Consider the following 13,321-nt stretch of genomic DNA (forward strand, 5'->3'; position numbering starts at 1 on the left):
AAGAAACCACTGATAGCGTGCAGATCAGAACTCCATCTGTGCACAAACATCTAGCAACCGTCACTTACAGTACCCATGCCGTAGTATCAAGCCTTTGCTCGTTGAATTATCAGAGCTTTGCGTCTCTCTGCTGAGTGTGAATGTTACTGAACTGCTGCCACAGTCAGCTGGGGTGTGAATCATGTTCCTGAGAGGACCTTTGAAAGTGTGAGGTGTTGTGTTGCCTAAACTTTTAAATGTAGGCGATATATTACAGACACCGGTTCTGTTATTCCACAATGAACAGATTAATGCATAACTCTCATCCCCTATTTTTCCCTTGTGTCTCTTTGCGTAACAAAGGAAGACCTTTCATTTCTCAGCAGTGTGTCATCCCACAAGCCATTAAGCAGATGAGAGATGTACTACCTGCTGCTTTTCATTTCAAAGACACTTTAAGCAGGACACAGTGGAACATGGACATGTTTAATCCATCATTGGCTGATGTTTTGTATTGCCTGTCAATATATTCAATACTCTGAAACTCTGCTTTGTACATTTTAAAGTTTGTTTATTCACAACTCCATATTGCCATGTATAGAGTAGGGGTGTTATTGTTTAAACATTTTATTATGATAACCTAGACTAAACATAATTTTTTTCCCACACTACACAATGAATCAACAATTTTAAAAGCACAAAAGCTGGAGGTAAATATGTCTGTTAAGCACAGTGCTAAAGAAAGCCACTTGAAAGCATGGTCAAGCTGCACGACAAACAATTGTTTAAACAAGAGAAAAGCAGGTGTTTATGCAAGATTTCATGCCAAATACATACACCTAATATTAATATCTGTTTATTTATCATAGATGGTGGTAAAAGGAATCATGCCCAGGCAAGTTGCACATCATTAGTAGGTCATAGGGCAATACCATTTCAGTTGGCTTTGGTTTGCTAGCAATTCCAACATTTACCTAAACCCCCTGAAGGCTTTAATTCTCTAAAAAGTCCTTTAAAACCTTGTCTATCTTTTATAGTTCATCACTTTAAAATTCAGTCAATACTTGTATTTATTTGGTTTTTCTCAGGAGACAATAAAAAAGATTGAGTGCTTCCTGGAGAGTCTTTATACTGAAGAAAAGCAATAGAAACTTTATCAACATGGACAAGAAATGTATTGCATTGGGTTATTTCTGCTGGTTATTTAAAAAAAGGTCAAATACATGTCATCTTTACAGACATATGTATTTAATGTTGATGAAAATAATACTACTGTATTTTTTAATAACAACTGTATTATCCCACTTCCTATGTACAAATATTCTAAACCCCAAATTACTATAGAAATATGATTTTGATAATAACATTTACATAAAATCTCTTACACATAAAACATTTTTTAGAAATGTTGGGGGAAAAAAAGTTTTTTCTGAGACAAAAAATATTTTTAACTGTATTTCAAGTCTGATCATTTAACCATGTCAACAAGAAAACAAATCTAGCATGCAGTTTTCCAAGTAATTCAAAAAGCACCAGTGGTCATTTAATCAACTTATCACAAATTATTGGCACTGACTGTCCACACATTTAAGCAATCACCTGTTTCAGTCCTTATAACACTCTTATTACACACTACTCCATCAAACTATAGGACCAGGTTAAACATACAATTTTTAAATTTGCTTTGCTTTTAACTATATCTTCAGCTGAATGTCAAACACCGATGTTAAGGAGTACAGTTAAACAGGACTGGTTTATATAGCTTGACAAGCACTAACCTGCTCGTGGTACTCGATTCCCATGCTGAGGGTGTTGATGAGGATGGCGATCATAATGCCTCGTCCAAAATACTTGCTGTCTACAATCTTGCGGAACGTGTCACACACCAGTCTCCAGAAGTGCACGACTTTCGCTGCCCGAGCTCCTAATTTAAACTTGTTTTTCTTATTGGGGTCTCTGCCATCCCGATAGTGTGCATCTTGTGTGAATTCATACACTCCCTCGCTGTCTGAGTCTGCGGTCTCGTTCACCTCAGTTCCCTCTAAGTCATTGCCTATTGGTTTGATACAGTAGGGGCAGGTCTCAGGGTCAAATGTCAGCATAGCATCCAAATTTGTACCACTGCAGTTTGTATTGGAGAGCTTGCGTAAGGCATTCCCTGGAATGAATTTGGGAAATGTTAAGAATTTGGACAAATAAAAGCAAGTTTAATTTTTTCATGCATTTCAAAAGACTAAAACATTTAGCGACTCATTTATTAATATAAAATAGCATTAACAAAATGGGATTATCATAAGAATATCAATAGTTTGTTCATTTACCTGCAGGCCCTTGTGTGTCCAACAGGAGCTGGGATGTGTTACCAGGGGGTGGAGGTATGTTGAGGTTGCTGAGCATGTTGGCAGTGCAAAAGGCTCCTCCAGGATCCAATGCCCTCTGTCTGAGCTGTTCCAGAGCTACACGAGGCTGCAGTGTCGGGTAGTTCTTATGCACTGGTGCGGCAAACGGCACTGAGTTTCTCTTGTAGGCCTGCAGCACTGGATGACCTAATGCGGGGGCGCGATGTGGCTCCAAGTGGCAGGTCATGTGGTAGGAACTGTGGATAGATTCAACACTGCTGGAGCCCAAAGCTTCAGAACAAGAAGGGGATGTGTCCTGCAGAGGCACGATAGTGGGGAGAGTAAGACGTCCTGTTCCTGCACCATTCCTGTTGTTGTTCCGTGAGGACACCTCAATCTCCTGGGCACTGTCACTCCTGATATTCCCGTTGCCAAGATGGTAGTGATGGTGGTGGTGGTGGTGATGGTGCACAAGGTGATGAATGGAGCCTTGCCGTTTCTGGTGCCTTCTTCTCTTAGCATTTGGAGGTTCAGGGGTGGGTGAGGCACATATACTGATGCCTGCCCGACGGGCAGCTGCCCGGGTTAAGTGGCCTAACTGCCTGGTGCCTTTTCGAACAATGTAAACCAGGTATTTGAGGAGTTCGTCGTAGCAGCTACCTGGCTCTGAAAAGCTGGCTAAAGTGCTTGCATTGGACATGAATCGCACTCTCTGCTCCTTCATTAACTGACTTTCACGCTGCTTAGTTTCAGAGAACTGGGTGGCTATGACAACCAGGCATAGGTTGATCATAAAGAATGAGCCCACCTAGTGATAGAGAGAAAGAGCAGAAAACTGATAAAACTTAATAGCAGGATCAGCACAATTTTGTTTTGCTTAGCTCATTTTTTTTTTCAGGAATATGTTCTAGTATGAACATAACATTATGCAAGCATTATAGAGCAATCAAAAGCTCATAATACTGCAGAAGTGCAAGTGATTGCTGCTACTTATTCTTAAATGCTTCTCATAGAATGAAATAGCTGAAAGGCTTCGGGTAGGGAGCAGACTGAGTGTTAAACATTAAATGCATTACAGCTAATACATTACCCTTGGACAAATAACACTTTTACCCACTCAAGCAAATGTGTCTCGTTTAGAATTTAATGCTTATTTCCTCTGACATAAATGTTCCACTTTAAAAAATTTCTCCAGGTTCTCCAAAGATTTTTTAATCGGATCTGTATGAAAGTATAGTTTTTACAAAATATAATATATATTTTTGTCAATATATATACTTTATTGTAAAATAATGTATTATAGGGAAATATTTGGCTACTATTTTGTATAGTTGACAATAATAGCCATACAGTAATATTTAATCTGACTGATTTTTGGGCTAGTCTCCTTGTGAATTCTTAGAGGAGAGTAGTCTGGGAGGGATTTAATATTATTAAATCATATCTAAATTTGTATTCAGTCACATTCCTAATGCCTAAGTATTCACAGAATATATTACTTATCATGTAATATATTGTGAGTAAGAGAGCTATAGCACAAGATCTTGTTAAAAAGAATCTGTGCGATGGATTGAAAGCCACTTACAATAATCAGGAAAATGAAGTAGATAAAATTGTAAAAGGAGTGTGCATCCATTACAAAGTACATGATATCCACCCAACCCTCCAGAGTGATGACCTAAAACAAGACAAGAAAAATAATTCAGGTTTTAAGCAATTACAAATTCATTACATGATATTACATGTCTCTAATCTGGTACAATAAAATGGAAATAAATGTTCTGTGTAATAGTAATGTGTGCTACTAACAACCATTACTACTACAGTACATTATAAAAGTGTTTATCAGATTCTCTGGTCAGACTTAGCACAGCATAAAAATGGCACAGTGCAGCTGTAGTTTCTGGATTCAAAAACGCATCATTAGGCAGTGATGAGATCCCCAAGCTTGACCTGGAAGACCAGCAGACTCAGGGGGAAATTCAGAGTCTGCTCTCTGATTCTTTTATCCCATCTGTTATTCCTCGAATGATCAGACAATGCAGAGAAACAAATCTCCTATAATCTTTAGAGCAATAGTACAAGGTGCTATCCGACAACTAATTCAGTTTAGAGCCATTAGACTTTCAGGCTACAATATTGGCAGCTTGCACAAGGACGATTAAGCCTTCAAACCCTCTCATTGCTCAGTTTGTGGCAGTATCCATAAATATTTAATAGATTTCTTTTCTGATTTTTTTTCCTGAACATTTCCACAAAGACTTTTGCAGCACATAACCAGGGGTTTAATACCATAATGTATTTAAGAATTAAGATTTAGCATTGATTTGTGATAAAACGGTTATCCAATGTTAATGGGGATAGTAGAACATTGTCATTGTATCTCTTTTAGTAACTGAAAGAACTTTTCCAAAATGGCAGATTGTTCCAAAACCCCCAATGGAAGCATGTTAGATCCAAATTTGAAATAACGTGTCAAAATAAAACAGCAACAACATTTTGCTGTCAGTGAGCTAAAGGACATAAGAGACGTGTTAGTATCCAACCTTCTTGTTTAATTACACAAACAGAAATGGTTTACTGTCGTTTCACTCTGGTCTTAATTATTCATTCATTCATTCATTTTCTCCCGCTTATCCGTAATTTGGGTCGCGGGGGCAGCAGTCTAAGCAAGCCCCCGCCTTCGACTGCTGCCCAATCCTCACAGCACCGTCCCTTACGGTCCCTCCTGCAGGTGGTGAGCCCACGGGAAGGCGGCCCCACGTCACACCGACGTCAGGGACCTTGATATTTCCCTCGTAAGGGACCCCCGAAACATAGAGGGTTAAGGGCCTTGCTCAAGGGCCCAAGAGTGGCAGCTTGTCGATACCGGGGCTTGAACCCCAGACCTTCCGATCGGCAACCCAGCGCCTTAACCGCTGGAGCCACCACTCCCCCCTGGTCTTAATTAATTTTTTTTAAATATGTCAGTATTGTACGTTAATAGAAAATTCAGAGTGAATACTCACCTGAAAAATTGCAATCCAGGCATAGCCTATGTTATCAAAGTTAATGGCACCCTTAAAAGGATTCACATCCCCAGCAGAACAGTTGGTATAGTACTGATTCCAATCGACACACGTGGTGTTATCTGTGTTGTTGTAAGCTCCCATGTCCAGCTGACATTGCAGACCATCTTCATGCAACCTAGGTATAGAGTTGCAGTGGCGCATGCCGTTATCCCCCGTCAGAGAGCAGATGAACGGGCTCTCGTCGTCAGTGTGGTAGTAACCAAGCAGGTCTAAGCTTTGAGGACTGATATACATAAAAATATGTTATATTAATTATTTAACACCATAACTGACCTGAAGCATTCTGTCCATTTCAATATAAGTCTTGAAAACTTGTTCTTACTGTCGTGCAGTACTACTGAACATTTCGATGCTGAAGCACATACATCAACTATATGACAATACATGAGCCAGGACATGATGCAACTGGATGAGACACTGAGAGAAAATACATTTCTCTGACCACAAGATGTGAAAAATCTCAGGAAAATCTCACCCTACTTGTCACAGCATGCTCTATCTTGGGTGTGCACATGCAGCTACAGTTATCAAGCGTGTATGTACATAACCTTTAAGCTGTGTCTTGGGGATGCTGTGACCTATAAAATCTGAGAGGATTGGTTTATCAGGACTGCTGGTTTATGAATGAACATTGCAGCCTTTGATTACTCTGTCATGTAGCAGCGCTTGTCTACATCACTACAAGTGGCTAATCGAATTTGGACCTCTGGATCTCTTACATTTGCAATGATATAACTAGCTGCACAGGATAAGGGGTTTAGTAAGGGATAGCTCTAATGGGGCTTTGCTCTGACAGAGCATAATTGGGCTGTCTGTTGAAACATTCTCAACTCTGAATGAAAGTGACACAGCAAATTAGTAGTGCAAATAGCTTCCATTACCTGTTGGGACAAATCTGGGGCACATGGATACCTGGATTATTTATTTCTTTACAGTGATTTTAACACTATAGGATTTGTTGTAAAGCAGTCATTACAAAATGTAGTCATAAAGTACTAGATTTCTTATTGACTTCACTAACTATTCATACATGTGAGAATTTCTTTAAAACAAAAAAACACATTATATGGATTATGTTCTACTCCGATGTTTTTTTTACTGGACACTTACACTGAGAAGTTCACAGGCAGAAAGCAGCGGTTACGAAGCAGCCCGGCCCACAGCTGGACCCCAATAATCCCAAAGATGAAGAAGACAAAGAAGCAAAGCAGCAACACATTACCCAGCATAGGGAGAGTGTCCAGCAGGAGTGTCACCAAGATTCTCATACCTGCACAACAAGAAAAGAACTTGATACACACCTGTTTGTAAAAAAAAAACACAGCTACACCTGAACACACTGCCCTGTTAAAGCTCTATAAATGTGCAATGCTCTGTATTCTATCACATCCTTGTTTTTAGGGGATTATTGTAGACCACATGTTTATACTGGGTCATAAAAATCTTAGCAGAGCAAATATATCCACTGAGCTGAGTCTGCGTAAGGTCGTTTGGTAGCCTTGTGTGAGTGCCTGGGTGGATCTGTAAAGCCAGGTGAGTAGAACATAAACAACGGCAATCATTTCTTATTGGCATGTGAGAGGAACTACTGGGACAACTGCAGCCTGATGTAACTTATACTTTTGGATTGGCATGAATGAAAATATGCAGTATAGCGTTATCAGGAGTGAAAACAAATGGGAAAAATGGATGCAGAAAGGTATATAGAACTAAATGCAGTGTTATCATGCCTTTTTTTTTTATATGTAATTTGCACTAATCTGTTGTGCTGAGATAAAAGATCAATCCACTGAGAATCTAACAAGCATTGAATCATTGCCTTTATTTATTATTCAGACAGCTCACAGTTCTCATGAAATTTGTTTCATAACAGTAACAGTGTACATGTTAGGGGGAATGAAACGCTAAATAAGGGGAAGCAATTTTACCTTCTGAGAAAGAAAGAAAGAAAGAAAGAAAGAAAGAAAGAAAGAAAGAAAGAAAGAAAGAAAGAAAGAAAGAAAGAAAGAAAGAATATTCTTAATAAATATTTAATAAATTAATATTGAATTAATTTGCAAATAAGGAAACAAACAATAAATGATAGATTAATAAAACATGAACAACATATACAAATAAATTAAGGATTACTGAAACTCAAAAAAATAAATTTGATTTAAGTTACTGTTCTGGTGAAACTTGATTACATTTAGACATTATACACTATTATTATTAATATTAATATTATTATTATTATTATTATTATTATTATTATTTTTATTATTATTGAGACATATAATAGATTGTTTTGAAAGTTTATAATTTAATACCCTAAAGCCAATGTGACCACTACAGGTTCATAGCTAACATGAACTTTTTTAGCACTTTGTGCTACAGTAGATCTTGTGTGGAATCGGACCAGACAGGTTTGCCTGTCTGTCATGTGTATCACTGAGCCTTAAAAGCCAATGACCCTGTTACCTGTTCATCAGTTGGACTACTTTTGGTAGGTACTAATAACTGCAAACCAGGAAGATCCCAGATACCCAAAAAAATCTGCAATGACCAAGTTGTTAAAACATCACAATTTGGTTCTAATCGAAGTCGCACAGATCCCATATCTTGCCATTTTTTTCAATGTATGATAATAGTAATAAGAAAATGTTTTTAATTGCATAATCAATTATTCACCTTACATGTCTATGGTTTTAATGTTAATGTATATATTTTTTTTATTATACGGTGTATTCTATAGAGTATTGATAAATGATCACATTTTTGGGATATAATTTTTTTTTTCAATGTATGAACACAGTTGATTTTACATCGAGGAAAGATAAGCAGTATTGTTTCAGTGGATTTCCTTTTTTCCATATTGATTCTTAGTCTCATAACCTAAATCCTGAACATGCAACAGTAACCGAGAAACGTTTCCATAAGCTCACATAAAATTTATTTGGTTTTAATCTGGTCTATATATTGATCTCAGATGCTAGGCATAGGACTGTTAACTGAAAGATGGAACCTTATAGAGAATATCTATTACATTAAGAGCTCTCTGAATAAATGTCTATAGGCATAAAGGTTAGTCCTGCTTTCAATTGGCTAAACTTTTTCTCTGAAAGTCCCTTGCTAAAAACTCTAATAAGGACCTTTAAATATCCTTCCCTAGCTTATACAAATTCCCATAAAAAGCCATTCCAGGAGACAGGCCTGTGGAGATCCCAGTGAAGCAGCGGAAAGATACCCATGGGAGAATCTGCACTTCTGAGTCATTCGCATATGCCAAACAGCCTGATATCAAAAGCACGGCGGGAGAAGGAACTATCAGCATTTTTAAAACCATGGTCACTTGAACTGCCCATGATATAGAGTACATACAATATTTACTGTAAATCTTTTGCTAGCATGTGGATCTAGAAATAAATACTTCATATTAAATGAATACTTTCAAGCCTACCAAGGCATCAATTAACCAGACAAAGGAGTCCATGTACAACACAAGAGACAACCAGCAATATGAAAGAGTTTAATCTCTGAAACAGTAATTCAATAACTTTTGGAAAGAGACAAATCTGATGCCTGTTAATATGTTTTCTCTCAAAACAACACTCATTAAGAAAAATGAAAATAAATGTGCGAATGATTCATGAACTGTATACCAACAGTGAAAATGTATTGATTTATATATACACATTCCCAGGCTTTTATAAATCACCCTTTTCTTGCACTCAGTTATCTTTGTTATATTGTTTAAACATCAATTGCCCAATTTGCGACTTCTCACAGGCCTCTGATTTCTTTGATTTCCTCTTTTTTCATGCACACTATGCACACACACACACACACACACACACACACACACACACACACACACACACACACACACACACACACACACAGAGTCTGCTTATTAACAGAATAATATATTCAGAAAGAGCAGATAATGTGTTCTAAAAAGATTCAAATACAGATACAGATAATAGGAAAGACACCATTCTTTTTTTGTTTTATTATCCTGCCAGACAGAAAGTTCTCAGGGCATCTGGTTGAGACTAAAGCACAAAGACTGGTCTACCAGGGGAAATAACTAAAGTGGGGAGGTTTCTGGCTACATGCAAGCAAATAATTAATCTATAAAGCTTGTGGGGCATACACAATTATTAATTAAATTAATTGATTAATGAAATTAACCAATAAAATTTATTAGAGCAATATATATATATATATATATATATATATATATATACAAAATAATAAGCTGCAAAATAACTATAACAGTATGAACAGGATTAAACATAAGTTTTTTTATTCAAGTATTTCTGCAGGCATAGTGGAAGGGATCATATTTAATTAAAAAAGAAACCCTTCTGGGTTAGGCCACACCCACTCCAGGTTTTAATCTGCACACAATCTGTTGGTCTGTTAGTCCTGGCTTTGGTACCATTACCTCATACTGAAACACCTATTTACTGTCCAGATATCAGAGGTTAGTTATCGGCTCTTACGCTCCCATTATGAAACACCTCTCTATCATTTATTGCAGAGGAAGCAAACCCTAATGTACACAGATAGTATATCTCTATCATTGCCTGTGTTTCCCTAAGTGTATTACTGCTCTAAAAATATTTCTATAAACCTACAGGACTGATAACCCTATGGCTCATCTCTCTCTCTCTCTCTCTCTCTCTCTCTCTCTCTCTCTCTCTCTCTCTCTCTCTCTCCCTCTCTCTTTCCCTCTCTCTTACTGTACATAATGCTCTCATTTCTTGCATCAATCTGCATGTCCACTGCCCCAATTACTGTCAGGCTTCCTGCCATTCCATAATGCCTGCCACATGCTGACTGTGGCACTTTTCTTCACTCTAAATAATAATGGGTCACTAGTGGATGACCAGAGAAATTTCCAATCAACCTCCAACTGCCCTCCAAGTATACACACAGCTAAATCCTCTGTGGGTGTTATTGTAGTGATGTCCAATGTTTACAGAAAGGCGAATCCACACTTCTTGCAGATTAAGCCAGAGAACGTCCCTGACCAGATGATTATGTAAAAATAGAAAAACAAAAAATAAAGTCTGGTCTGCCTACAAATATAGAGCTTGCTTGGCTCTCATCGCTTGCATTGAATGGCCATATTTTGATTTGTGACTTCCAGGTTGTTTTACACCTTCATCAATCAAGTGACAGAAATGGAGAACAAGAACAAAAATAGAAGAAAGCAAGAATATAAATGTATAAAGGTAATGGCACTTACAGAGACACTAGTATCAGGGGCACATGGATGCCCTTAGAAGCATCTTACAATTGAAAAATGGGAGCTTTTTAGTTTATTTAAAAGTGTGAATCCCTATAAGTAGGGTAGAATAGTCTGACCGTTTAGATTTCTATTTTCCTGCCAAGGGATTTTCAAGCACTGCCTCTGTTTTTAGTTTGACAGCCAAATGATGGATGGTGTAAGTTTGCCTCCTATTACATTGCCTGTGTTTTGATTAGGGGTCTTAAAATAAGTAAAATAAATGACAAATAGGACTCATGGGATACCATACAACTCCCACTTTTCAAATAACAGTCCATAGCAGGTGACATACAAATAATTTCCAAATTAATTTCACCATTAAGCCTTTAATTAGCCTAAGTGATTCTTGAACAGCAAATACAGCTGCCTGCTCCCATTTGGCTGCCCCTCCTTCTTTAAATGGTATCAGCATTAATTATGTAGTAGTATAGAAAGAAGTGACTATGCTCTGCTCCCTCTTTTAAACTCTTCACTCATCACACTTATGTGTGCTACGTCAGGACTGCTGGGCTTAAAGTGACACTGATTGTCTCTTTGCTGGAGTAGGATGTGGTAGTGTCTCATACTGTGCTAGACAGATAGCAGGATTGAGACAGGCAAAATGTTTATGAGCAATTCACTGTACAATGATGGAGCACTGGTGAAAAAAACACTTTTGGCTGGAATAGTATCCGGCGAACCTGACAGATGAGCAATCAGATCAAGGACCATAGACAAAATCCTAGCTGGGTCAGTCACAGCATCCAAACTGAACTTGACCATTATTCAGTCTGAATGGCACCACCTCTAAAACTGGTCCTGCTTAGGTTGTGTTGTGTTGTGTTGTGTTGTGTTGTGTTGTGTTGTGCTTGGCAAGGCTTTTTAAATGCATGTGTCATTACTGCTATGTAATATATGACAATATGATAAACAAAGAAAATGTGGCTTCTATCTTTCCTAATACCTGTTAAGCAGATTTAAGTAAAAACAATTATAAAAGAATTGATGTGTTAGCTTTAATGAATAGGTCGAATAAACAGGACCTAGCATTGTTTATTTGGTGTATTTTTGTATTTCACAATTGGTCATTCATATTCATTCATATTTGTATGTGTATAAGCTATCAAGTAAACATTACCTGGCTAGGCTACTAAAAGTGTCTCATTATTCTGCATAAATCCAACTATTTTTCACATATCTACCTTACTATTATTCTTAGACACATTCAAGCACCACCTAAGAATTTATCTTCATAACACTACTAAAATAATGAGCACTACTACTCATGAGCAATGTGCCCTCTAAATTTATTTCTTGCTGACCAAAACCTATTTCTATTGAGCAGACACGTCTTCCATCTGAGCAAAAAATATGAGACACACGCATACTATTTCTGCTTTGCCCCTGCCTGGACAGTTTGCTGGCTAGCCTGGGTGAACAACTCTCAATAGCCCCACTATGTAAAAAAAAATCAAACAGGTGATTTCAATTATTTGTGATTTTGACTAAATGTAAGTGGCACTGGAATTGTGTTAGTTTTAGCATGTGTTACATTAGTTTTCAATGAGAAAAATTCAAAGTTATTATAACAACTACCTGGATTGTACTGTTCTGCAAACATCTGTCAGTTAGTCCAGGTGATAAACCTTTTTTTATACACATAGTAGTTTCAGATTTTTTTTTCTTACATGGGAGCAGAAATGAACATATAATCTCAGTACAGAAGGAACAGTGTTGATGACTAGCTGTTAAGCATTCTAAACTGCAAATTGCAATACTAAGTAAATCATTCTACCTTTTTAGATTTTGTATGTAAAAAAAACCCACTACTTTACTATTTCATTATTGTGAAGTAAATTGAAAATTAATCTCTAACCCCTAAAATCTGCAAAACAGTAAAAATAAATTCTTTTTTTTCAATGTAACTGTAAATAACTTAATAGTTGATTAGTTATTTAGTTAACTGTTAAAACTACTACTGTAGGTCTCAGAGGAGATTCACTAAATTTAGATCCTATCCCATTACCAAAGACCTAAATGGTACAGGAATATTATGAAACACTGACTACAGATTAGGAGAAGTAGGTAGTATAAATACTTACTGGGCACTCGGTTGATCGCTCGTAGAGGCCTCAGCACTCTGACAGTACGAACAGCAGAGAAGCTGACATTCTGCAGGTTGAGCGAATATTCCAGCATCCTGCAAATATGCAAGAAAAAAAAGACCTGTCTTTGAAACAAAGTTGTGTCTGTAACAGAAAAACATTTTAATTCTAGTGATTTATATAATGTAATATGCAAGTCATACCAATTGGATGACTTTCAAAAGTTAGTCATAACAGTGTCAGATTCTCTTAACTCTAAGATTATGTATAATATTACAGATACTCAGAAGAGAAAAAAACATCCAAAAAGATAATCATAGTGTGATATCCTGTCTTCAAAAATAACTGGTTCCTTGTAATATCTCTGATTTCTTAATTAGCAAATGAAATTCCGGCTGAAGCGAGGAGCTACAGAGAGCATGTGGCTTGAGGTGATGAGGAGTGTAATAGGTTTGCATTCGCTGCTTGGAAAACTAGACATGCTGCCACATTTATGGCAATTTGCACTGGTTTAATAGTGCTATCTACCAGTGCTTCTATAAGAAATGTGCTGTACATTCTAATACTGTC

At 37.2% G+C, this 13,321-nt stretch overlaps 1 protein-coding gene across 19 annotated transcripts in view; it reads right to left on the bottom strand.

The window, feature by feature from the left end:
• cacna1g (calcium channel, voltage-dependent, T type, alpha 1G subunit) overlaps nucleotides 1–13,321 on the bottom strand; it is a 179,927-nt gene that overhangs the window by 69,539 nt on the left and 97,067 nt on the right. For all 19 annotated transcript variants that reach the window (XM_083556190.1, XM_083556186.1, XM_083556200.1 and 16 more), the window contains exons 5-10: nucleotides 12,749–12,846; nucleotides 6,500–6,659; nucleotides 5,327–5,612; nucleotides 3,904–3,996; nucleotides 2,301–3,126; nucleotides 1,758–2,137 (exon numbers count right to left, since the gene is read on the bottom strand). In XM_083556190.1, the coding sequence (XP_083412316.1) occupies nucleotides 1,758–2,137; nucleotides 2,301–3,126; nucleotides 3,904–3,996; nucleotides 5,327–5,612; nucleotides 6,500–6,659; nucleotides 12,749–12,846 (1,843 nt within the window). The remainder of the gene's footprint in view (nucleotides 1–1,757; nucleotides 2,138–2,300; nucleotides 3,127–3,903; nucleotides 3,997–5,326; nucleotides 5,613–6,499; nucleotides 6,660–12,748; nucleotides 12,847–13,321) is intronic.

This window comes from Silurus aristotelis (genome assembly GCF_946808225.1).
Source record: "Silurus aristotelis genome assembly, chromosome: 12".
NCBI classification, from domain to species: domain Eukaryota; kingdom Metazoa; phylum Chordata; class Actinopteri; order Siluriformes; family Siluridae; genus Silurus; species Silurus aristotelis.